Source organism: Barbus barbus, assembly GCF_936440315.1.
Source record: "Barbus barbus genome assembly, chromosome: 1".
NCBI lineage: Eukaryota > Metazoa > Chordata > Actinopteri > Cypriniformes > Cyprinidae > Barbus > Barbus barbus.
Genome location: NC_136729.1, coordinates 22780801 through 22808114, shown reverse-complemented (window position 1 = coordinate 22808114; position 27314 = coordinate 22780801). Strand labels below are relative to the sequence as shown.

The following is a 27314-nucleotide window of genomic DNA, read 5'->3' as shown; positions in this document are numbered from 1 at the left end:
CTTAACTGCTTGGAAGGAAATACACTGTAATGTACAACCTGTCACATTGCCAGTTCCTTAAACTCCTCGGCCAAATCACTGGAAAACCCCAAGAGGCGGGGCAAAATAAAAGACATCCGAAATGACCAATGAAAGCTGTAGCTGTCACTCATCGGCCAATAGGAGAGCAAGTTTCTCTCCACTAATGTAGCAGGTTAGGTTGAACCGTCAGAGACACGTTCACACACAGTAAATAATACTCACATCGATTTCAAATGAAACAACGACCTCGGCTCTACCAATATTACCGGATTTTATCTTGCTTCCCTCAACGCCTCGCTGATATTTTTTCCAGCGGTTTTAAAGTGCACGGAGGAGGCGGCTGTCCCTCCATTAACCGGTAGCTAACTTAGTAATGCGGAGTGTAGCCAGCGCTGGCTTCAGCTAAACCCACCCGACAATGTCACATAAACACCATCATCACTAGCAGCGCCACGAGACCTTCACTGGAATAATCTTTTTCCAAATGCCATCGAAGACAGACGGGTGAACACCGGGATATTTAAACATCAGGTAAGAGAAGTCTGATCGGCTCGTGCTGATGTCACCTGTTTACCTCTAGAGTCTGACTCTGATACATGATCAGCTTTAGATCTGTTACTGTAACAGGATCCACTGATAATACATGACAACACAGCGTTATCCAGCGATGACACTGTATCTAAACCGAGCTCTAGGACTAGGAGGAACAGCTAAATAGGAAGCTGTTAGTTTGCATCCTGTACCTGATCATTGTCATTTAGAGTAAGGCCTGTCCATCTCTGCTGCATCGTCTTCACCCAGCAGCCACTGTCACTGTCTACAGAAAGTGCATAACGCTGATGTGATGTTTACATCGATGTATTACATAATGAATTCAGTAATTGCACTTCTAAAAGCCTGTTCATATTGCTAATGTATTGTTATTACAGGTGTTCCCAGCTCTGCATGTTTTTTGTGTTTACATGGCACCAACGCCTCAGATCACTTTCTGTTGAGTATTATGGATGATGTGGAAGGTAAAACAGTCAACATGAACGTTGTCACTCAAAGCTGGAGTCCCTCACAGTGATTCAAGTAGGCTTAGCTTGACTTGAAACCCCTTGATGCGTTTGCCCAGATCCCTAATATTTACCAGCATGTCAGACAATGCATGGATAGGATGAAGAGTTATGTTTCTCAAAACCGTATTGGCCTTTTTAGGATGGCCCAAATCACTGCCGGACGACCTGAACTGCTGGATTTTTCTTACATTTCAGACAGGAGATAATGTGCAATATCAGTAAAAGGTCATGCAGTTAAGCATTCTCTGTCTCGTTTCGTATTCTCGATATTAGTCATTCTGCAGTAGTGGTATTTGTGCAGAATTATTGTGCATCCAGGAAGCTCTGAGTGAGATTTGATTTGCTGCATGAATTCCCCTGCTGCTGGGGAAAAACCAAACAGCCACACAGTCTGTGTGTTGAGACACGTGTGTTCAGCTGGTTATTGTAGTGTCTTGGTCATTGATGAAGTATGCCATTTAGCCTAGTCAGTGGCTGTCATGTGATGTTGCTTAAAGGAATACTTCACCCATAAATTAGGTTCTTTCATCATTTACTAACCCCCATGTCATGCCAAAACTGCATGACTTACTTTCTTCCATAGAATACAAAAGAAGATATTTAAAAGATGCTGAACAACTTTATCCATACCTTTCATTGTATGCACAAAACACTGAGACATCTTCAAAATACTTTTTTTGTGTTTTACAAATATTTTTGTTACAGTTTGGAATGATTTGAGGGTGAATAAATAATGACAGAATTTAAATTTTTGGAATATGATGTGTCGAATTCTTCTTATAGTTTGATGGGGGGAAAAAACTGCAGAGGTGGGGTATAGGTAGAATGTTAATGCTCGAGGCTCGTGGTGTATAAGAGCTTGAAACAGACAGCTCTCAGTGTCCCATAGCAGTCTGTCTGACGCCATGGTGTTTCCATTCAGATCACTTCACTCTTGCATTGCTGTGTGTTGATTAAGACCAGAACCGCATTCAACATGCTCTGAATGTGTGTGTTCCATTTTTCACAGTTCATTTAATTAGTTGGCATAAATTATATTGAAAATAGTTATCATAAGTCACAGTCTGTTTTATTTGCTTTGTTTTATTTAAAAAAGTGATGACACACTATTTAACAGTACTACTGATATGGAAGCATGCATATATCACCATTTGAAATGCTAATATGCAAAATGGCAATGTATTTCTGTTTTTAAATTTACATTTTCCAATTCATATATGCAACGTTTAGTGCAAAATTAAAATTCAATTATATCATTTAAATTTGCCATTTTCTACACTAGTTTTAATATGCAAATTAAAAACATATTTTAAAGCTTTATACGTTGCAAAATGAAAATGTATTACCCAAATTGATTAGATATGTTTAACATGTCCAAGCAAAAACTGTAGCAAAATTATAATTTAATTGCTGTTTTTCCTAAATGCATTTAGACTTAGGGGTAGGACACTTGGGATTGCATTTTCATCGTGATTAATTTTGCAACTTGAATTTAGCTACACATATGCTTCCATATACTGATAGGTGTTGACAGCATTTTTGATCCCGAGACATTCTTACAGTATATTTGTTAACTTCACGTCATGTTTAGGCTTATCTGCAGTAGTTAAGTCTGTATGCATCCTTGCACAATGTTCCCAGCCATGGCCCGGCAGTTTCTAATTACGGTAATAATATGGCAAATGCTAGTGGGTCACTGCTAGTTCCCTGGAGGGGAGCAGGAAGGATTGGTCAGAGCTGGTAATTTTAGGTTGCAACACATTGGGTACCAAATTCCCTTTAAGGCTAGTCAGTTCACTCGGCAGCCATAATTGTAACACCCTCCGACAGCTATTTCCAGCCATGCAAGTACAGCTCCTATTTATCCCCCCATGAATGGAAAAAGATAAAATCTACATAACTGTCTGTTGTCACTGTATATAAATAACTTATTTAAAACCAGGGATACAATTTGACAATAATTATGTAAATTGTGTTTCTTTATCAGATATTAAAAAAAATAAATAAATCAAGCTATTGCACATTCATGTTCTAGAATAAACAAAGGGCCCATTAAAACTGTTTGCATTTTCTCTTATAGTGTAAGGCCAGATGTAAATGTCTTTCCGAAATGGTTGCTTTTTGGTAATGTGAATTAGTATATAGCACAGGAATTGAGGATTTAATTAGCATGTACTGTATGTGGCCAATTGTAAATGAGCCCAAACAGATGATTGGCCCTGTAAAGCAGGACTTTCATTCCTACATTTTTGGGCTGACACAATTTCAGATTTTCACGAAACGATTATCACCAGAATTCATGAAAACGATAACATTTTTAAAAATACTATCAGACAAATTGGCCAATGAATCGCACTCAAAATATGAGCAGTATTTGTTACCATTAGTGTACAAAAGTGCACAAAAGATCTTACTGATGATGGGTGCATCCTGTAGACTGGGGTGTCTAAAGGCCCCGATATACTATGAAGTTCTTGTTTCCTTCTTCACTTAGGGGTAAAAAGAAGTTTATAAAATTCAGCTGGAAGCACTTTACACAATAGATTGCTTTAAAGCAAGCAGCTTTACAGTATTAAACATTAAATAAAAGTGTGTCAGTATTGCCCTCAGTTAGAATTACAATGTTAGATATAAATAATCTCTTCGGTGTGTTCATGGTTTTACATGCTTTAAAGTTTTTACAGACCTTGACGGACTGAACAGAAAAGATGGAGAAGATAGCAGAGCCCCAAAGCACACCTACCTCATAATCACCACATACCAGTAGTAGTTAGCTGGAGTAAACTTTTCCAGAAAGTTTCCTTTGACAAGCTGTTTTGAATTCCCGAATGGAACTCAAAACAAACTTAATTTTGGTCTGATTTTGTAAGAAATGACCGTTAGTTCTTCAGTTTTGCTTGAAGTGTATTGGAGCCTTGACACCATGGCTGCGTCCGAAATCGCGTACTACATTTGAATTCAAACGTACTTCTCGACCGTTAAAAAAGTACGTTCTATATAGTATGAATGAGGGTAGTATGAATGGAATTCGGACGTACTACACCCGCCATGTTCATGAAGTCATCTCATCGATTTACAACGTTTAAACTTTAATAAGTCAGCCGTTTACTTTGATTATTTTAAACAAGTGCAATTTAACCACAATGAACAACGTTTGTCCCTGAGGTGCTTGCACTTGAAAACAGCCGCATCGCCACTTTCCGCCATTTTTCGAATATGACGCCTCCTCTCCCGTGGCCTCATGGGATAGTAAAGTGTCCATCGTATGCCTACTACAGAATTCGGGCGGAAGTAGTAGGTCATCCGGGTAATTCTCGCCTACTGTTTTTCGAATACTATGAATTCGGACAAACTACTCGCCTCTCATACTGTTTTTCGCATACTATATAGTAGGGAAGTATGCGATTTCGGACGCAGCTCATGTGTTTTTGTTTTTTTTTAAATCCGAATCCAAAAAATCTTCCACACTGGCAAGCTGACTTTTTTGGGTACGGGTTGAGTGTTTCTCTTTTGTCTGTCATCTCCTTTGACATGATTTTGTGCAGCAGTAGGAGCTATACACTGTCTTTTTCTTCTTTATTATGTAATGATGGGTGTCAAGTTCAACCAAAACATATGTGCAGTGCCACCACCTATTATGTTGGAGTGTCAACCAGATAGTTTCTGGCACTGGATTAACTACAATATGTAGAATTATGTTGATACAAATATTGAATTTTTTTAAACATCACAGTTTGCCTCCATTACAAGTATATTGCGACCCCTATAATTCTCACCATATTATGTCGGAGTGGCTCAGGTTTTCTCTGTTGCCGACTGCCAAACAAAAACTAGACTAACTTTGTTCTTAAACTTTTAATCTCTCTCTATTTTTAATTATTCCCTGTCTCTCTTTTTCCAGCTCTTTTTGTCCATTCAGTCCATCCATCCCATTGAAAAGGTTATGAAAGCTCCCTCTTCCTAGTCCCACTGACCCCTGACGACCCACTGACCTTTGACGTGTGTTCCTGTCGTCTTCAACCCTCTCATGCTATGCAGCCATGAGCTCTGCGCTATGGAGCCAGGAAAAGCCAGCAGGCAGTTTCCGGGATGACTGGCGCTTCTACATTGTGGTGAAGGAGTGCACTGTGGAAAAGCCGGGCCAGAAGACTCTGCGCATCCCACGCGGCAGCCTCGGCCAGGCCTGCCAGGAACGCAACAGCCTGGGTCGCACAATCCCACCCAGCAAGGGTAAGCGCAGCCTGCGCATCCTGGACCAGACCAATGTGGTGGTGAGCGTGGATGAACGGGATGTTATGGAGCTTGAGGAGAAGCTGGCGGAGCTGCTGTTCCCAATCACCAACTGCGAAGAGCGTTACAGCCTGCTGTGCGACAGAGCGCGTCTGGACAGGGCCCGTGACATCAACTGCGGATCAAAAGTTCAAGTGCAGCTGAGGTCTGGCGACAAGACCCTTCCAGGTGTGGTCCGCTTTAAAGGAGCATTGCTGCCCGACCGAGCGCTGAGCGGTATCTGGTTTGGTGTTGAATTGCTGGTGAGCAACACTGTTTGTCTTGTTTGACGTTGTTTGTTTGGTTTTGGGTTCACCTGGTCCTTGAGCATGTGATCATTACAGAACAAAGCTGCGTTTGTCTCCAGGGCTGAGCTGGGAGATTTGGACAAACATAATTTAAGCCTGTAGGCTGCTCGTGTGGGAGAAGGCCAGTCTCAAACCTACCATCACACGTCAACAATGTCTTTTGTTTATATGACACATACGTGATGTTATTTATGTGAGTTCTGATGTCTGTGTTGGTGTATGCAATGTCCTTTTCTCCTCTGTTTTGCAGGAGGAGGGCCGGGGTCAAGGTTTCACAGAGGGCTCTTATCAGGGTCAGCAGCTGTTTCGCTGTGAAGATGAATGCGGTGTCTTTGTTGCACTGGATAAACTTGAGCTCTGGGAAGATGAAGTGGAACGTGTGACGCTAGAGGATAATGACCAGGAAGTGGAAGGCGAAGGACCGCCACTGGAGATCAACTCTCGAGTGCTGGTGCAGACACGGGAAGGCCCGGAACGAGGCACTGTTATTTTCTGTGACTTACTGCCTGGCAATGAGAGTCTTGGATACTACGTTGGTGTTGATATGGTAAACGAATTAGACGGTGGTGGTGAATGGCTGTTCTTAGCTGCAAGTTAAAGTTGCATGCTCTGTATGTTTAATATTGTAATTTTCATTAAGCAATATATTTGTTCAGGCAGGTCAGATATTTTAGAAGGTGCTATTTAAATTGATTATTAAGAAATTATCGAGGATGCACCGATTATACAAATTCTGGCTGATGTGATGAAACCGTAATCATGTTTCATGTTTTGGCTGCTAATTCATTAAAGGGTTAGTTCATCCAAAAATGAAAATTCCTTCATTAATTACTCACCCTCATGTTGTTCCAAACCCGTAAGACTTCAACTTCAGCAACACAACTACCACATTCAAGGACCAGAAAGGTAGTAAGGACATCGTTAAAATAGCCCATGTGACATCAGTGGTGAACCTTAATTTTATGAAGCTACAAGAATATTTTTTGCACGCAAAGAAAATGAAAACTTTTGAATGGTAGTGTATGGTAAAATAGTTTAGATGTTCTCCTCCATTGAGACCGCTGTCAGCATGGAGGGATAGATTGAAGGAGAGATGTAGAGACAGCTCAGTTTGCTCTGTGTGACCACCATAATGGCTTGCTGCCAAATGCTCATACAAGACACAACCAACACACGCCATTCCACTGTTCTCGTCTTTTCACCCTTTGTTTCTGTCTCTTCTGTTAAGCTGTCACTGCTCTCTCAGCAGAGCTCAGCTGGACTTGCTATCACTGACATCTAAATATGTGAATAGGTTTAGGTTTTGAAGAGTTTTACTTATTTTTTAGGACAGTATATCACATTATTTTGCATTTGGTCTTTTGAGTGATATAGACTTAAAATATGCTTGGGTTAGTAGTTAGTAAGTTAATGCATGACTTATTGTTATTGTTGACTGATTTGATGAGTTTGGTTTTATTTGTTTGAACAGATAACATAAAATAGTACCTAGGAAAAGGCTATCCGTTAGAAATCTAGATTAAAACATAACAGTAGAGATCTGGTATGTAAAGGGTGTGGGTTTAGAGTCCAGAGACATCAGTCATTCTGATGATAGTGTAGGTTGTGTAGTGTAGCCATTAGAGAATTACAGCTCTCAGTTAGTGAGACGGGTCCTGTCTGGGTCAGAACAAGCATGCAGATGAAGGTTTCCATTAGGAGATAGAGACAGGCCAACCTTTGTTTGGCACGTGTTTATTTTGAGATGGAAATTACAGTGTTGTAGATGCGAACGTTTATGAGATGATCTAGGTCAGGTGCAGTAATAGGGTGCTGTACCTCTCGCCCTCAGGACAATCCCATTGGAGACTGGGATGGGATCATCGACGGCAAACAGCTGTGTAATTTTGCTAGTCTTGAACACACCCGTCTCGTCCCCATCTGTGATGTGATGCCAGGTAAGGGCTCTCACTTCATACTTCTGTATTTTTTCAGATGAGGGGATTAGATTTTATTCTTGCTTTGAGTTTGCTTACTGCTAGAAAACTGGTGTTATTTGCACTGTTAGTTTCTAAATTGAGTCTGAGCACCTCAGATTCAAAGTACAAGAAGTAACTTGGTTGTTACAAAAGTAAAAAAAAGGAAATGTAAGGTTTTATAAAATATACAATTTTTAATTTACAAAGTTAAATACATTGCATTTACTAAAATGTATAGGCCGTTTATTTTTTTTAAATTGTAAATAAATTGTTTTTCAATGGAGTGTTTATAGATTGTTTATTTCTTTGTGTTTTAGATTTCAAGTCAGGGTGTAGGCTAAATATTTGTTATCAGAAAGCAAAGGGCTCTAGTGTGTGTGTGTGTGTGAGTCATGTTAACACGCAGGAAACAGAAGCTCTTTTGTCTAAAGGCCTTGTTTTTTGTGAGTGAGTGGCGTTCTCTTTGTTCCCTCTATTTATTGATTTGTTTGTGTGCATGTGTATGTGTGTGGGCAAAACGTCTTGTCTTGGTTAATGTCTTAAAGCTACCACTCTTCCTTAGTTTATCTGTGACGCTAAAGGGATCTGTAAATGTCGTTAACAGGGTGTAACCTTCTGCTTTATGTGTGATGCTGTATGTGATATTACCAAAATCTTATGTCAAAGTATTAGTATTTTGTAAAACAGTAAACGTATGTATCATGATATATTTGTTGAAAGTTTCACCCAAATATGTTTGAGATATTCCATAATTATGAAGTAGTACCTATATTTTGAAATAAAAAAACAAACAAACAAAAAACATATATATAATTTTTATTTGGAACTCGCACCAAAAGTTCAGATTAATAAATTGTTAATTTTATTGGACAAATCCATACAATACAATAACCTTGAAAATTTAAGTGTAAAAGAAAAATAAATCTCATTTGACTCAAGTAAGGAAGAGAATCTTATGGACATGAGAAAATTGTGATTTCTTTTTTTTTAAGGCAAGCTATCTGCTTGTATTGAAGCTTGTTTGTTTTTGTTTGCAGAATACTCCATGCAGGATCAGAGGCTGCCCAAAGTCTTTGCCTGCAGGGGCGGCAGTGACAAACCTGGCAGCCAGAGCAAACCAAAGAGCAAAGGTATTATTCCTGTTATATCTTTATACAGTTAATAGTGATAGAGTTGGTTACTCTTATATACGAGTAATTTCATTTCATTATATAGTTATTTTTTGCTGGAAATAATTTTACAACACCAACATTTAGATACAATGGAATTTCACTATTTCAATACCAGTGCAAAGACTACTCTAACCAATGTGAATAAAAAGATCTCAAGTAATTATTGAAAATGTAAACAGTCAATGTTTTTCAATCAAGAGAAATTAGTGATTTTTCTCCTTTTGTTTGATTACCACTAACAGCATAGACCGCATCAGGTATATTAGGCTGATGTTGCATTCAAACCTAATTCAATTTACTTTTCTTTCAGAAAGTTTGTGTTTTTTAAAATTATTAAAAAAAATAAAAGAAAGAAGGAAAGAAAACCATAATTTTTGGTGTTTAGTTTTAATTTACAAGTAAATTAAATCTTTTAAGGATGAAGCACTTTCTCTCACACTCTGTCTCTTGCTCTTACTAGCTCTAATGTCATTTGCTGCTCTTTTGCTTAAATTTGTCCTAAATTCTGTCCTGATGGATCATGGGAAATCTTCACCAGACACGTGATTTTGGCTAGAATGCACACACAAATGTGTTGTTGAACATGTAATCCCACATGTATTCCCTCTTCCTATACCCCCCCCCCCCCCCCCCCCCCTCTCTCTCTCTCACACTCACACACACACACGCTGTTTACTGTCTTCCTGTTTTCCTATCTTCCTATCGCCACTGTTATTCAGGGTTAGGCCTGCAGCCTGGCAGCAGGAGCAAGTCTGAGTTTTATTATACACTAAATGGCAGCTCGGTTGATCACCCTGCTCAGTCCAAAGCCAAAAGCACATGGTACATAGATGAAGGTAATCAATAATCAATACAGATGGACAGACTGGGGAATTCTAATAATAAACATCTTAACAGCAAGGTGCCTTCCTGCTAATATTCAGCCTAAAATTAGAGCACACAACTTTAGTTATCTTTAATAGTCTTGGAAAGAAAAAGTCACGTCAATCAATGCCTTTGAATGCATCAGTGGTGATTTGAAAAGGCAACTTGCTGCTGAGATCTTTTATTGGGAATCCAGTTCACTGTGACGTGACCTCATAGCATGACATCAGAAAAGCAGAAATCATTGATCAGAAAATCTCAGGTGATGTTCTGTATTGCAGTCATTTGTGTTTTTATTTCAAATTTCGTTTTCAATTGAATGTAGTTATGAGGCAATAAGAAATGAGACATTTATTTACTCAACTTTTCTATTTTTATTTTATTTATCTTTCTTTAGAAAACTGCATTAATTAGTATTTATGGCCAGTTTTATGTATGATTTGTGAAAGCCTTTTATATTTGCTATCATAGAAATATTTGATATTTCTCCACTCATCCATTGTGTAATTGTGTGTGTTTGAATGTTTGTATTTGGCACTGAACACATTGGGAGACTGTATTCCTTAAACATTGCTTTCATCTGTGTAATTATTTCATATTTCATGTCTCTCTTTACACTATTGGAGAATATTCCAGGGGCGGTCTGTGATTGGTTTAGGGGTTTACATTGTGTTTGTGGCCTGTGCTGCTTTCATTCTCATTAACTTTTTTCTGTAGCCCAGTGTTTCTCCAATATCTTCATATTTCATGTGTTGGTGCGTGCTTCTGTGAGGAGAAAATAGCCAGCACTAATCAGCTTTGAAAGGACATCGTATTTTGGACAAGTTTTTTTACTTAATGTATACACTACCATTCAAAAGTTTGAGTCAGCAAGATTTTTTTTTTCTGTCAGCAGGGATGCATTAAATTGATCAAAAGTGACAGTATACACACACACACATTTTGAACTTTCTATTCATCAAATAATACTGGAATTGGATAAATTTAGTTTAAAATGGATATTTTACCTGTTTTCAACGTATATTAAGAAATGTTGTTTGAGCACCACTTCAGCATTAGAATTATTTCTGAAGGCTCATGTGACACTAGAAAACTTTTCTTAAATTGTAATATTTTGACAATATTGCAGTATTACTGTATTTTTGATCAAATAAATGCAGCCTTTAAGAAAAACATTTAAAAAGAACCCCAAACTTTTGAACGGCAATATAGCAGTATATAAATATAAATCTTCTTAATTACAGATGACTATTTAATTCAAGATGCTATTGTGAACCATTTAGTATCTGTGAATCCATTAAATCTATTTATTATGATGTCATCTGATCAGTTTATATTGATTGAGCAATTCCTGGTCCTCCACACTGATGCATCATCTGGTTATCATGACCTCTTGGTACAGCCTCTTATTTCTTTGGCTTTGTTTCTTGATAGTTGGCGAGGACCCGGCCAAATCCCTGACGGACACACCCCCAGACTTCAACCCAAGCTCGTCCCCTTCTCGAGCTCCGCCCACAACCTCCTCGCTGTCCAATGATAACAAGTTCCACTCCCTGCCTTTTAGCTTGAGCCACAAAGTTGGCTCCAGTGGGAGCATGAGCCAAGGCCCTCTGTCCCTGTCAGCGGGCTCAGTGATGGGGGAGCAGCAAGAGGTCCTGCAACCTGCTACCACTCCTGTCCAGAGGCCTCCCTCACCACCACAAGGCCAGACAGGGTTAGAGGTCGGGTCATTGGTGGAGGTCAAAGAGAACCCACCACTTTGTGGGGTCATCCGCTGGGTTGGTCTACCTCCAGGACTACAAGAGCCACTAGCTGGGCTAGAGCTGGTCAGTAGATTTATGTGTGTTTGTTTGCCTCTGCTACTGCAACTATATTATAAGTTATATATATATATATATATTATTATATCATTATATCACTAAGCCATAGTGACAGTTTAGGTTACATTGGTGATTTCCACTCTAAAATAATTCTTCTTCTAGCTATGAATGTTGCAAATGCCAAGGCATTTTCTTTATCTTTAGTTATGTGAATTTCGTCACCTGTAACTCCAAACAAAGCCATTATTGGGTCAGGCTGAATTCTTAAATTAAATGCAGAGTTTAAAATTTCAAATATTGAAAACCAAAATTTTCTCAGTTTAGAACATGACCAGAACATGTGTTAGACCTGCCTTAGATGCATTGCAACGGTCACATTTCAACTATATTTGGCTATAGTTTAGCCAGTTCGGTTTTACTATAGTGAATATGGTAGAGGACTTTCATCTGAGTCGTTCACAAGATTAAGTCCTATTTAATCTGTCAACAGCTTTATCCCAAGTGTCTTCGGATATGTCAGTTCCCAACTCTCCTATCCATTCTGTTTTGATCTTCTCTAGTGATATATTTTGGAATGTCATAATTAAGTTATATATTTTGGAAATGAGGCCCTTGAGGTGTGTAGGGAACTAAGTCCAATCCTGATTCAGAGGGCCTTTGAGGGGAAACAGAGCAATGGGCCTGAATAAAGTGTCGAACCTGGAGGTAACGAAAAAAATCTGACTTTAGAAGATTCAATTTTTGAATCAGATCATTGTAATTAGCAACGATATTATCAATGAATAAGTCACTACATTTAACTATGCCCAAGTCCTGCCATTGCTTGAAAGTAACATCTAGCTTGGCAGATGGGAAAAGATGATTATTACATATAGGGGTTTCCAAGGAAAAGTTTGTGAGTTGAAGTGCCTATCTAAACTGATTATATATTTTGAGAGTCGAAATTACAACTGGACTTGAGGAAAACTGCGATGGTGAGAATGGTGACATCATCGTAATCAGCACCGCCAGTGATGCTGAGTTGCAAGATTTAGCCTCCGCTTCACATCATTCTATACGTGGGGACTGAACCCAATAAATAACTTTTTGTAAATTTGCTGCCCAATAATAATTTAGCAAATTTGGGAGAGCCAGTCCTCCGTCCTTTTTAGGCTTTTCAAGAAACTCTCTGCGTATTGACCATGCACAATTTTAACATAAACGTTTCCATTTCATGCATTGTATCGAATTTAGCCAATGGCTATTTTTCATCCGTGGTCCCTTGGCAGGTAATCATAAACACAGATAAACATAAAAACAACAAACGCATACAATACAATAACACTTATACACGTCATATTTTTGGCTATATGGGGGTGCTCAATGTCTGATTTCACATAGAACTACCGGTTTTCTCCCAATAAGTTAATATACATCCTATTAAGATAATGTTGCAAATAAGAATCTGAAAAGAAAGAAGCTTTTAATAAATATTTTTAATGTGCGTGAATAAATCCAACCACCTCTATAGATTTAAGTTTTACTTAATGCAACATCTTGGCGGCAAGGATTTAAATCTTTAACAAGACAGAGTGAAAGGTAGGGTATAAGTGATATCAAAATATTTAAGCCGGGTTTATATATATATTGTGTATATATTATTTATCTCATATAAGATGCATTTGGTTGAGTTACGCTGCAGTAAAGCAGTTCATTGTTGTACTACGGTGATTATCTCTTCAGCGCGAGCAGGGCAAACAACAGTGCAGAATATTAATATGACTGGGACTGTCATATACATGTCATATACCGTGTTTCTGCGCGTGAAGAACACGTCCACAAAAGGAGTTCATTCAGAGCCACGCAGACATGTTCATGACATGTGCATTAGGGACATTTTGTGCAGATAGCCTGAGAGTCGTAATATTGACGTTATGTTGTATAAATAACGAATCGTATTCTATATGAGATAAATTATGAGTTAAATCCCATTGATTCAAAAACCTGATTCCCATTGATCAAAAACCTGCTATCAAATGCTTAATTCTACTGGTCATCTTCAGCACGCACAGCTCAAATGCAGAACATTAATAACTACTGTCATATACATAAGATTCAAGATTTTTATTTGTCACACACACAATTATACAGAGTATAACCAGCAGTGAAATGTAAGTCAGGTCCGCTCCAAGGACAGTGCAATTATAAAGAATACAAAACACCGAATGTACATAAATATTAAGAAAAAGAAAAGTAGAAAAAAAAAAAAAAAAAAAGATTAAAAAATATAAATGTGCAGGTCAGTATGTTTGTTGACTTAAATAGTACTATAAAAGGAATGTGCAAACATTTGTGCAAAAAATTGTACAGGGTATGTAAATAGCAGCAATACGAGGTAGAAAACAATTATGAATAACTTATTGATATAGTGGTATTTACATGGAGTCGTGAGATGTTATGACACCTCAGCAGAAGAACAGCGAATGCCATGAGTTGCGAAAACAAAGCCCCCTAGACAGTGACCATGTGCTGATTCTGAACGCGTCTCTCACATAGACTGACAAAGGAGTATATTTTAAAGGCTTGCGCACTCAACTGTTTGCGAAATGGGGCTTCGTGCTCGTGTATCCTACCTCTCTCATTCGTCACAAATTCAGATATTCCATAATATTTCCATATTTGCAATGTAACGTATCTGAATGCTAAACTATTATTTATTATGTAAATTATAGGCTTTGTACTTCAGTCGCACACAATGAAAACAAAACAGATTTTATATATATATAACATGTAATAACATTTAGTATTTTCACATCTAGATGGAAAAAATTGTAATTTGCACTACTGTCTGTTCAAAATAAATGAAAAGAAACTGAGCATAGTAGATTTCTTTTTTTTTTTTTCCCTGTTGTACCGAAATCGTACCGAACTGAGGTACGTACCGAACCGTGACATCTGTGTACCGTGGCACCCCTACTATATATATATGATGAGCATCAGAGACATCTTTCAAAAACCTAAAAAAAAAAAAAAAATTGTTGTGTTTCTTTTGTGTGTGTTTAGGAGGAGGAGTGTGTGGGCTGCACTGATGGAACGTTTAAAGGGATTCGTTATTTTACATGTCCACCAAAGAAAGCTCTGTTTGTCAAACTGAAGTGCTGCAGGCCTGACTCACGATTCCCATCCTTACATCATTCACCCAACCCCATAGAAAGATGCAACTCCATAGGTAAGAAATTAGGGCTGCAAGATATATTGAACGTGAAGATCATCTCGTCAGTAAAGCCGGTTCCATGATTAGCAGTAAATCTCCATCACCTGCTTTCAAATGGAGCGGCATTTAATACACAGAGCCGTAGTTCACTGACAAGCTACACAATATCGCGTTCATAATCGAAGGTGATTCATCTGCAATAATTGTCAGTGATCTACGGCTTTGTGTATTAAATGCCGCTCCATTTGAAAGCAGGTGATGGAGATTTATGACTAATCACGGAACCGGCTTTACTGACGAGATGCGCATGATCATCAGGTTCGATATATTGCACAGCCCTATAAGAAATGCACTTTAATTGTCAGAGTCCATGTTCTTATGCTGATGATTATGATGGCTTGCATAGTAAACCAGATGCAGGGATATGTAATGTTAATTTCTAGTGCTATACAAGCTTTATAAACAACATTTGCAGCATAATTTTGATTTCTCTTAAAAAAAAATTGACTCTCTTTGTCAAAAAATTGTTTTTTAGGAGCAAAAATTGCTGGTACATTAACACACTAAAGCCCTTGGTATACTTAATTTTCTGTGTTCTGTTCTGTCTAGTGCATAATTGAAAGCACAAGCCTGTAAAGGTATACTCTGTTGACCCTGAACGTGGATAGATGTGTTCTGCTTGTGCAAAGTGCTTTGAGCGCTCAGATCACTAGTACATACTGATGATGTGATTTGAGGTTCACGCAAAAAAAACAACAAAAAAAATAAAATTTGGGCTGCACATGGAAGGTGTGTGCAGACAACAGCAGATTGTTCTGACAAAATTGTGAGCTGTAGTGAAACCCGGACAAGGGAAAAATACTGTTGAATATATAAAAATACATAACAGTGGAAGTAAATGACCCACATTCCAGTATTTGATTTTGTTGAAGAAAGTTTTTTTTTTTTTTTTTTTAAGTTTAGTTTTTTTTCATTCCTTTGTACGTATACTTTTTGTATGTAAGTGGATGAACTACTTTGCAGTACAGACATGTAGGTGTCGTTACCTCCATGTAAACTGCTTTACTGATGTCATGTCTTTTCTGGTATCTTTTTGAAAAGTTTGACTTAAATTTTGCAGAGACGAGAATAGAGATTCTGTCATATGTTAACTTGTACTATAAACAAATCTTGTGGCTATATGTTGAAAATAGCATGCGTTTTCGTCATTTGTTTTTATAAACTGAAAGTCTAATTTTATTTTGTGTAGTAATTAACATTTACACTGTAGATCCTACAGTAGATCTTAACGTGTTGATGTCAGAACACGATTTATAAAATCTCTGAGCACTGAAGCTCACATTGACACTCAGTCATATCGAGTCATAAGTACAGTGTTTTTTTTTCTGCAGCTTTTGGGGGTTACCTAAGTGAAGTAGTTAATGAGAACACTCCTCCTCGGACAGAAAATGACGGTTTAGAGGTGATGGTGGGGAAAAAGAAAGGAATACAAGGACATTACAACTCCTGCTATCTGGACTCTACTCTGTTCTGGTGAGCATACACACCCAAACACACACACACACACAAAGTGTTAAAGTTCTCTGTATCTTGATGATATCTACACTGAGTGTTAAAAGTATGAATTACTTTGCACATTACATTTGTTTGACACTACTGCAATGAATTTGCTTAAAAGATAATTTCTTAATGTTAAATTTGTAAATGTGTATTCTAATACATTGTTCTATCAATACTTTGCACACTCATCCAGCTGTATTTATTTATTACCACTGTTCTCACGTTTCTGCTGTTCATAATGTGTATATATAATCTGTAATCTATATAATCCTACATTGCTCTGTTCATAATGTACATACAATCCCTACATTGCATTCCTATTTTATATTCTGTATATACTCTGCTCAATACTGTATATAGCAATTCCACTGTATATTCTGTAAATCATATCTTCACTTACTCTGCACTTATATGTATATAAAACACTATATTCTTGCACTTCTGGTTAGATGCTAACTGCATTTCATTAGCTCTGTACTTGTACTCTGCATAAATGACAATAAAGTTGAATCTAATCTAATCTAATCTTCTGTCTCTTTCTGCATGTCAGTCTTTTCTCCTTTAGTTCTGTGTTGGATACGGTGCTCCTGAGGCCAAGATCTAAAACTGATGTAGAATATTACAAAGAGACACAAGACTTACTGCGCACAGAAATCGTCAACCCACTACGAATGTGAGTGGCATACAGTTTATGACTGCATATTATTTGACTCATAGAACTTGTAAACATTCTACTTTTAAAGGGGTCATATGATGCTATTTTAAAGATCATTATTTTGTGTATTTGGTGTAACAGAATATGTTGACAAGCTTTAATGTTCAAAAAACACATTGTTTTTCAAATACTGTACATTATTGTAGTTCCTCTATGCCCCGCCTCTCTCAAACGCATCATTTCCTACAAAGCCCCTCCTTCCAACAACTGCAGTCTGCTCTGATTGGCCAACTGACCCAGTGCACCGTGATTGGCCGAACACCACTAGCACGCGTCGGAAATGTAATGCCCCTTACCATAATCGCGAGCTTCAGCTTTCAAGTTATTTTTATCAGTTCAAGCCTGAAAGGGGAACAGAGTCGCTTGACAGACAGTGATGATGCTTGTATGTATTTGCAGTACACAAGCCACGGTTAAGACGATTTCTGATGGGCTGCACACATACACGACACGTTACGCACAAAACTGCGCATTTGAACAGTCAATAGCAAATACTTAAACTAATAACAAAACATACTTACAGTCGCTGATTCAGAAGCGCCAGATTGTCATAGCAAAGTCAGAATTGACCCCTTTTTTTTTTTTTTTTTTTTTATAAATAGTCTTCGTGCATAGCCAGCCTTGTACTCTACTAGGTTCACGAAAACTGTCGTCCATAAAATGCGTTGCACAAATTCGAACATTTGGGTTGTGCTTTTGTGTTGTAAATAATCTTAACCAATGATTCCTAATTGCATCTACTTTCGGAAGGCCAAATAAAGTGCTTTTGCTTTCTCATAGAAAACAGACAGCGTCTCCCTGACATGGCTGCATCAACACTACTGTGGTTACTGAAACCACGCGTGAACATTTGGGCAGTATTACGCAAATATTTCCACATCGTGATGTAGACATGTGGGGACGTGCTTTAATGAGCCGTTTTAGGGGGGCGTGGATGAGTCTTAACTTTTATAAAGAATATCTCTTTGGGTTTGAGACTTTAGTCTTTGCAACTTTAAGGATCTCATATATGCACGAACAGCTTGTAACACTCCAAAGAGAAAGGAAAACTTCAAATCACATCATATGACCCCTTTAAATATTCTTCCAAATATTCCCTTTTACTCATTCTCTGTGACAGACCCGGTTGTGACCTTTTATTAATCTCGGTATGTGAATTTGTTAGACATGGCTACGTGTGCGCCACTAAAATCATGAAACTCAGGAGGATATTGGAGAAAGTGGAAGCAGCGTCAGGATTCACTTCAGAAGAGAAAGGTCAGAAAAGTCTCAAAGAAATGCATTGATAAAGAAATACTGCCCTCTAGAGATGCAAACAGAAGCTCTTAGGCACTACGAGCTACGAAATAAGCATCCCCTCAAAGACTGTTATGATGATACCAAACATTTTTTAAATATAATATAATTTTTTTTAATTACTTCATAGAAGCTTTTAAAGATATTTTCTCTTACATCCTGCTGTTTTAGGGGACATTGTGCAACCATACTGAAACACAAGTGGCACCATATTATGTCCACTTTGTGCTTTTATAAAGTTATTGCACATGGCCCTGATATGACACAGAGAACATTCCATTCATAATAAAAGAAGAATATATAGATAGTTATACACTTTTATACTTTTATAATAAGGATGCATTATTGCACTCAAAAAACAACAACAAACAAACAAACAAAAAAACTTTCTACACTGATCTAGAGTGACAAAAATGTATTAAATGCAAAATATTTACTGTATGTTTATATTACAGTACTGAGTTATCATGGTAACACTTTATTTTAAAGTGTCCTTGTTACACGTTACACGTACTTACTATTATAATAACAATAAATTATGAATAATTACATGCAAGCAACCCTAAGCCAAACCCTAATCCTAACCCTAACCATATAGTAAGTATATGTAGTTTATTAATATTACTCAGTACTTAAAGGAACACACCACTATTTTTGAAAATAGGCTCATTTTCCAAATCATCAAGCGTTAAACAGCTGAGTTTTACCATTTTCAATTCCATTCAGCCGATCTCCAGGTCTGGCGGTAGCACTTTTAGCTGCAGCTCAGCATAGAGCATTGAATCTGATTAGACAGTTAGCATCTCGCTCAAAAATGACCAAAGAGTTTCAATATTTTTCCTATTTAAAACGGGACTCTTTTGTAGTTACATCATGTACTAAGACTGACGGAAAATGAAAAGTTGCGATTTTCTAGGCCGATATGGCTAGGAACTATACTCTCATTCTGGCGTAATAATCAAGGAACTTTGCTGCCGTTCCATGGGTGCAGCAGGTGCAATGATATTGCAAATGATATATCAAAAATAGTGGCATGTTCCTTTAAATGTATAATTACATTGTAACAAGGACACCTTATAATAAAGTGTAACTGTTATCATAATATGGCCCCACTTTATTTATTGTATTGTACTTATTTATAAACACATTATTTATAATGATTATTTTATTTATCTGTGTGCTAACATTTAAATTATTAATCTGATGAGCTGCACTTATGTGTATACATGTTTTTACCTTTTACTTATAAAAAAAAAGGATGTATTGCGCTGGTAATTACACTGTAATTACACTATTAACCCACCTTTAACCCATGCCATGAAATATGTCCCTAACCTTACGTGTATCAAAAATACATGGTACAAAACCTTTTTTTTTTTTTTTTTGTCAAAAGTACATGCTAGTTAAAGACACCTAATATAAAGTGGGACCTCTTGAGTAGGTACTGTTCAACATCATAAAACTTTATTGTATAAAAAACACTTTCAAGATTATCTACATTTTAACTACTAAGAATTGTGAGATAAATTGTAATAAATTGATTGATTTCCATAGTTCAAATATCTGAATGTGTTACAGAGTATATCAAAGCTTCTGTGTGGAGTGACGTAGTAAGGCATTCTCTTTCTGTTTAGATCCTGAGGAGTTCCTCAACATCCTGTTTCATCACATTCTGAGAGTCGATCCTCTTCTCAAACTTCGGTGCGTCTCTGACACCCTTCAAATCCATGCTAGAATCAGCATTCTTGGGAGCTCCACAAAGCTGTTATTAAAAAGTGGTGTTTTTGTCTTTGTAAAAACATGATTGTATTATGTCCAGGTCTGCAGGACAGAAGGTTCAAGACTGTTACTTCTATCAAATCTTTATGGATAAGAAAGATAAAGTGTTGGTGCCAACCAGCCAGCAACTTCTGGAGTGGTCCTTCATCAACAGTGATCTTAAATTTGCAGAGGTATGTACACAGGGTATGCTCTGAATCTTTCCTTTGTTGAACAACATATTCTTTTATTTTTATGTGAAAAAATAATAATAATAATAATAAATATATATATATATATATATATATTTGGGGTCTGTGAGATTTTAATCTTTTTGAAAGACGTCTCTTATGCTCACCAAGGTTGCATTTAAAAAAAAAAAAATGTTTTTATATATTCAGAATACAGTAAAAACCGTAATAATGTGAAATTGCAATTTAGATTCTTTGAATATGAAGTTTAAAATAACTGAATTTATTTGAAAAAGAAACCTTTTGAAACATCTTAAATGTCTTTACTGTCAATTCTGATTAATTGAATGTATCCTTGCTGAAGCACAAAGAAAATAAATAAATAAAAGAGAATTAAAATGGATTCAGATGAGAATGTCCACATCCAAATGAAGTGCCAAAATGAAGGGCACTGTCATGTTCTTGTCTGTTTGTTTCTGTCCAGGCCCCTTCTTGCCTTATAATTCAGATGCCTCGTTTTGGGAAGGACTTTAAGATGTTTAATAAGATCTTCCCTTCTCTGGAGCTTGACATCACAGATCTATTAGATGACAGTGAGTCAGTTCAATAACTGATTTGATTTGTGTTGTTATTAGAATACCATTCCACATACCAAAGTAATATATTTGTGTTTGAAGAACTAATATTATTCTAATATGCATCATTCTGGCTGTGCTCTATGTTTTCTGTGTTTAAATGAAAATGATATAGCAAATGTTTTTGTCAGCTCCTAGAGAATGTCGAATTTGCGGTGGCTTGGCTCTTTATGAGTGCAGAGAGTGCTATGAAGATTGTGACATCACACCAGGAAAGATCAAGCAGTTCTGCGAAAAGTGCAATACACAGGTAGGACACAAGACATAAACATGTTCTTCTGGCTCTAAGACAATTCAATTGTCTTTGTCTGCATTACCTTTCATATCCACTAGATGGAGTCTTTTCCAAATGAATAACGCTCAAACGCGCTTGTCTGCAGTAGTTCTTTTCAATGGTTAAATATCCATATTAATGTTTACATGTTCTTTTCTGTATATCTGTCCTCGCATATGTGTTAATTTCCTGGACCTTTAGGTACATCTGCACCCACGGCGTAAGTCTCATCGGTATGTTAAGTTATCTATACCTAAAGAGCTGCAGGAGCCTGTTTGGAGACAGGGATCTTACCCTCACCAGCAGATGGAGCTGTTTGCTGTGCTCTGCATTGAGACAAGCCACTATGTCGCCTTTGTCAAATACGGATCTGCAGACTCGGCCTGGCTATTCTTCGATAGTATGGCTGATCGCGACGGTACAGAGGACTTTCTATCTAATATAATTTCAATATAATCTATTTTTTATATCATTTTCATAAAGCTTTAGTGAAGATTTATTGAATAAACTGACTCACTATACTTTTACTGAATTGTCATCTTTTTTTATCTGTTTTTGGTGGCAGGTGGTCAGAACGGTTTTAACATCCCACAGGTGTCCCCATGCCCTGAAGTAGGGGCCTACCTAAAGATGACCCCAGAGGAACTCCACGCACTGGACCCCAAGAACATCCAGGGCTATGCACGCAGACTTCTTTGTGACGCCTATATGTGCATGTACCAGAGTCCCACCATGAGCCTCTATAAATAGAGAGGGAGAAATAAAGAAGGATGGAAAGGTAGGAAAGGGAATGACCAAGAAGCAGAGAGATGAGGGAACGAGGGAACAGAGGAAAGGGGCTGTGGCGATGAGAAAACGAGGAGCAAAAAAGTGCCCAGGAAGACGCACTTCCACATCCGGCTGCCTCATCCTCTGTTCTGCATCTCTCTGTACATAATGCAGGGTAAATACAGTCATGAGAACGAAGGCGAGATCAAGAGAACGAACGAAAAAGCCTATTTGCACTGTGTGAGAGCATATGTGTTTGTGTGTGTTTGTTGAAGTGTCGTTGTTGTTTTCTCTGATTTGTGCCGTCTTTGGCTCAGCTCAAACTCTTGAGTGTTCGGAGCGGTGTTTTGCACAGAGAGAATTTGCAATCTTTCCAGCCCTCAGGTGTTTCGCAGATGTTCATTCACCTGATGGCTTCACATTCGCCACCTACCACCAGAACTGACCCCTCCAAACAACACCACATTCTACCCCTGTAAATGAAACCTTGGATGAATGACCAAAACAGTTTCCCTTCTGTCTGAATTCTTCCATTCGTTATCAACCCATCTTAATGCACTGCAGCGTCCAGCATTAATTATAGTTCAGACGCACTGTGTGTAGTGCCTGTTTTTGCCTTTATATTTTGCTGTGAAGTCTTTGTCAGGTGTGTTCATACAGCAGAGCCCTTGACTGCCATGCACTGGTCCCAGATCAAGACAGAAGAATGAGATGATTAAGCACACTTTTTTTTTGACATGAAAAATGAGCTTTTTGTTGTTAAAAGATTTGGTTTTTATAAATGTGGAAATTATAAGATTTTAAATATTGCAAAAAAACAACAAATACTATCAGCTTCCCAGGCCATGCTCTCAAAATTGTAAATTAGTGATAAATTACTTCTTACAGATACAAGTCAATTTTTGCAAGTATTATGATGATATGAAATTCCAAAAGTTACTGTTTTGCAGTCAAGGACATGTTCCTGTTATAAAGAACTGATTCCAGTTCCTGTTTGTATATGACACGCTCTGTTTTAAGTGTTCACGGTGGAGGCTGAATGTGCGGAAGCTGTTCATTCTAAACTGCAGTGCTGTTGGCTAATTTGCGGTAACACTGTTCATCGAGATACTGGATTGATGTACTGTGCACATTTTTGCTATGGGTTAACGGATTGTTTACATGGCCTGGTTTAAACTGGAGGGTTATGGAAAGACACATGCATTGGGATTGTTTTTTAATCTCTGCTGATGTAACCGTACACTATGGGAGAGTTTCTCCGTGAGCGGCTGTAATGGAAGAAAGGATGACGACTAGTGTACTTGTGTAAAATGAAGCCAGGTGGACTTTATTATCTCTGTGCTGTTCAATTAAATGTTAACTAAATTAAAACGCCATTTTGAAAACAGCTTTTGTGGTAATAGCTCCACTGCTTTTGATTTGCTCATTTGGGATTGTTTGTTAAAGTGTGTTTTTTTTTGTTGTTTTTTTTAAATAGAAGTGAAGACAAGCAAGAGGAAGAAGTGCAGTTTGTATGTGTGTGTGCTAAGTGAATATTTACCTTGAAAAGTTGACAGATGTGCCACCAAGCTGTGAGAATCTCTGTCTTCACATGTCACTGAGATGTGTGCAGCATTTGTGCTTTGATGCCAGCAGTGTTTTCATCTGCCACGTGTCTTAGTGTGTGTGTTTGTAGACGGTCTTCAGCAGGCAGACGGGCGAGGTGTGTTTGGATGTCTGTTGCCTTCAGTGTTGTCATAAGTCTGTGAGTGTTTGTGTGGGGATTTGTCAACTGCCAGCGGTGCTGCTTTCACCCATCACCTGTGTGGATCTCATTAACATGGTGTCACGACCAGGGCATGATGTGGTCTCGGATGCAAACACACCAAAGCTGGACAGATGGGGCTGATCTGTAGTGAAGGCTTAGCAGGTGGAGACACAGACGCACACACACATGCCACATCAAGTCTCCACCCTTGATGACCTCATATGGTCACAGCCACAACATGTTCAGTTGTACCAGTAGATGTAGCAATACAAGTCACACTATATTTTAATGTTTCATTGTTAAGGTCTTTGCACCCCGAGTCTGAAATTCTCGCCCAAAATTTGCGCACGTTAAAAAATAAATATGACCTCACGTGTCAATCACATTTACACACAGCCTACACTTAAGTCATAAAAAAAAATTCGGACCAAGTTCGAGTTTCCTCGTTTTTGCATCCGTAGCAAGCATTTTGATAGGAAAGGATGACAAAAAAAAAAAAAAACACGAAAAAACACATACGAAAATGTCAGGCGTTTAGTGTGCAAGGACCTTAACAGTGTGTAATACTGTGGCTATAGGTTTAGGATTTGGTTTAGTGTTAGTTATTAGTAATAATAAATATTTTACTCTTATTACTATAATAAATACAAGTAATGTTTATGAAGGAAGATTAAGACAAAGTGCTAACAAATTTCCCAAATCGTTGCTTGTCCACTGTCCATTTGGATACTCATAACAGGTCTGTTAGTGCTTCATAAATCATAGGTGACACTTTACAATAGGGTCTCATTTGCTAACATTAATTAATGTGTTATCTAACATTAACTAACAATGAGCAACATATGCTTGCACCTTTATTAACCTTTGTTAATAAAAATCTTAAAATATATTAGTGAATGTTAAGATTAATAAGTGTTGTATAAGTATTGTCTATTGTTAGTCCATGGACTGTAAGCAAACTTTTTCCGAAGTTCTAAATAAAACCGATTATTGGAGTACATTTGCAAGAATGTTTCTACTTTAAAATTTCACATGTTTCTTTGTAATTATTTATGAAATTTACTAGCTATTTCTTAGTGAAAATTGTTTCTACACCATCTTTTTATTTTAACTAATATTAACAAATAATACCTTTTTGTAAAGTGTTACCAAATCATGTTTCTCCCAAATAAAAATGTATATACTCCACTTTTAGTAAAAAGCATCACTGCCTCTTAGCCTTGTCGTCTTGTACACTTCAAGCCTGAGAACTGCGCAATTGTCGTGCTAGTATTTGTCACAGCTGGCACGCAATGCTCTCATGTAGCTTTATGATGTGGCATATGCCTGCAGTGTGCCACGTGCTAATTTAGCCTACGTTGGCACTACCTGACCAGATGGAGAACAGTATTGCCATTCTCACCATTAGAGTATAGCCTTGGGGGTGAATGTCAAATAAAATCAAAGCATATGGATTCCTTTTCTGTCGACTTTGATTCTTAAACCGAATATCTGCTGTTGTCAGAGGTTTACCTCAGAGTCTCCCGATGAGAGTTCAGGAATGTAAGGATTAGTTTAGTGTGCTTTCTCTGTGGACGGATAGTCCATGTACTGTACACTCAAAAAAAAAAAATTTTTGCTGCTTGTTCAATTTACTTAAGCTAATGGAACACAGTTCTTGAACATTTTATCAGCTGAATTTCATGGTGTGCAGTCCACCAAATTTGTAAAATAGAAGTTTACTTAATCTGTTTATGTTTGGATGGCCAAAAGGTTTATGGTTCCCAGCATGCTTTGCGTGAGACTGGATTGGCAGAGTAAATGTTGAAATGAAGTGCTATTTTTACGTGTTTTTGGGCAGGATGAAAAAGTAAAGCTCTTATCTTGAGTTGTGGTGGTTGCCATAATGCTGAAAAGTGGCACTTGTGCTTGGTTTGAGAATGCTAGCTCGTGACTGTGGTATACGTTGCTTTGCTCAATGAGAAATTGGACTTCCACCTTTCCACTGCCACTTTTGGTGCAGTTAATGTGAGAAAATTAAGCACAAAATTAGATGTTGAGTAAGTGTCCCACAACAGGACAAAGCAAGTATTTAAAACCTCTGGAATTCATTACTAAGAAGCTATGTATAATTTCATATCTAAAAAAATAATGAGGCTTCACTTCACTTGGGTGTTTATTATTTTTAATTATTCCACTTATTTCACCATAGTTACGACAACTTAAAACATTGTTCAAATGTTTTATTTCAAGACATTTGTCAGATTTTCTCATACCAAGTCTCAGTTTCTAATTCCAAAACTTGGTCCGTGTCTTTCGTCGTGTTCAGTTCTTGTACATTGTAAGGACCTTTGAAATAAATTAAATAGTTTGGCAAAGTGATATAAAACTGTAATGCAGTTGACAGACCTGAAAGTGCTTCATAGCTGTGGATTTACTGCACACTAACTTTGCTTGTGTGCGCTATTGCTTGCTTATTGCTTCACACTCAATCCAGCTTGATACAAAATATTTTAGTTGAGTTGATTATAATCATATTATATATATATATAATTATAATTCCATGTGAATAAATCTCATTTCCAACATTGTGGAGTGTCTAAATTTAAATTAAACCAAAAATATGTTTGAGTGTAGACTTTAGCAATAGTTATTTGAAGCTTCTGGCTTCTTGACACAAAGGTAAAGTAGAGTCTTATGTTGAAAATGAATGAAAAGGGACTCAAGAACACTTTGTGTATTTACGCATCTCTCACAGGTTGAAAAAACTCATTGCATTAGGTCAGGCCTTTTTTTTTTTTTTTTTTTTTTCAGGCCCAGTTTTGCCTATGTCTTGTTTTCCATAGTGAGTGCACATGTCTATAATCTGTGCACTCAGAATGGAAATATACAAACACTGGCTGTGATTTGACAGTTGTTTTCTGATTCACCCTGTCTAATTCTTTACCTACACTGCTAGTTAGTTGAAATTCACTCCTTGAGCTGTTTCTTCTCGCGTTCCCAAGGGAAAACATCCACGGAGAGAGAGAGAGAGAGAGAGTAAATGTTTAAACCTACTCAGACAACAGGAAAAGAGTGATTTCCAGCAGTAAAGATGAAAGGGAATCTCAAGACAGAGCAATTTAAAGCCAATCAGTACTAACCCAATATAAACCCAGAGAATCACTTTAACTTCATCCTAACAGCAGCTTTTATTGGCCGTCTTCAAAGCTCAAAAACTGGAGCAGGTAATGCAGGAATGATGACTGATGATAGCATTACCTCTACTTATTCACCCTTCTTTAAACAATCTCTTTGATTAAGTTTCATCTTGAGCGCTTAATGATCATCTTGATGCCTGTGATCAAACTTAGATCGAACTTTATCTGTATGTCATTTTAGATGTAAAACACAGTCTTCACTAATCAAAGGGGAATTTCTAAAGGTTTACGTACACCGAAAGGTGTGAGAGACAGGAGAAAAATACACATTGTGTGCTTTTCGTTTAATACATTTTGGTGTGCATCTGTATAGTCATTAAAGGTGCCATAGAATGCATTGATACAATATTTTAAACTGTTCTCTGATGTCTACATAGAAGGTATGTGGCTTAGATAAGGGAAAAAATTCTCCAGAAACAGTTTTACAAGTCGATTTACAACCCTGAAGTTAGTCCCCAGAATGAAACTGTCTGTTATTGGCTTATTTGGAAGGGTCATGAATAATAATATTGTGCTCTGCTCTGA

General features: G+C 37.5%; 1 protein-coding gene across 1 annotated transcript; it reads left to right on the top strand.

Annotated features, from left to right (window-relative positions):
* The first annotated feature begins 186 nt into the window (after nt 1-186).
* Nucleotides 187-24097, top strand: LOC306850623 (ubiquitin carboxyl-terminal hydrolase CYLD-like). Its single transcript, XM_079386346.1, has 16 exons — nt 187-552; nt 4984-5614; nt 5910-6206; nt 7491-7596; nt 8655-8747; nt 11088-11479; nt 14516-14681; nt 16058-16199; nt 16777-16899; nt 18107-18198; nt 19872-19938; nt 20057-20189; nt 20671-20779; nt 20953-21071; nt 21297-21513; nt 21661-24097. The coding sequence occupies exons 2-16, from the start codon at nt 5123-5125 to the stop codon at nt 21843-21845; spliced, it is 2733 nt and encodes a 910-aa protein (XP_079242472.1). The 5' UTR covers nt 187-552; nt 4984-5122; the 3' UTR covers nt 21846-24097.
* The last annotated feature ends 3217 nt before the right edge of the window (nt 24098-27314 follow it).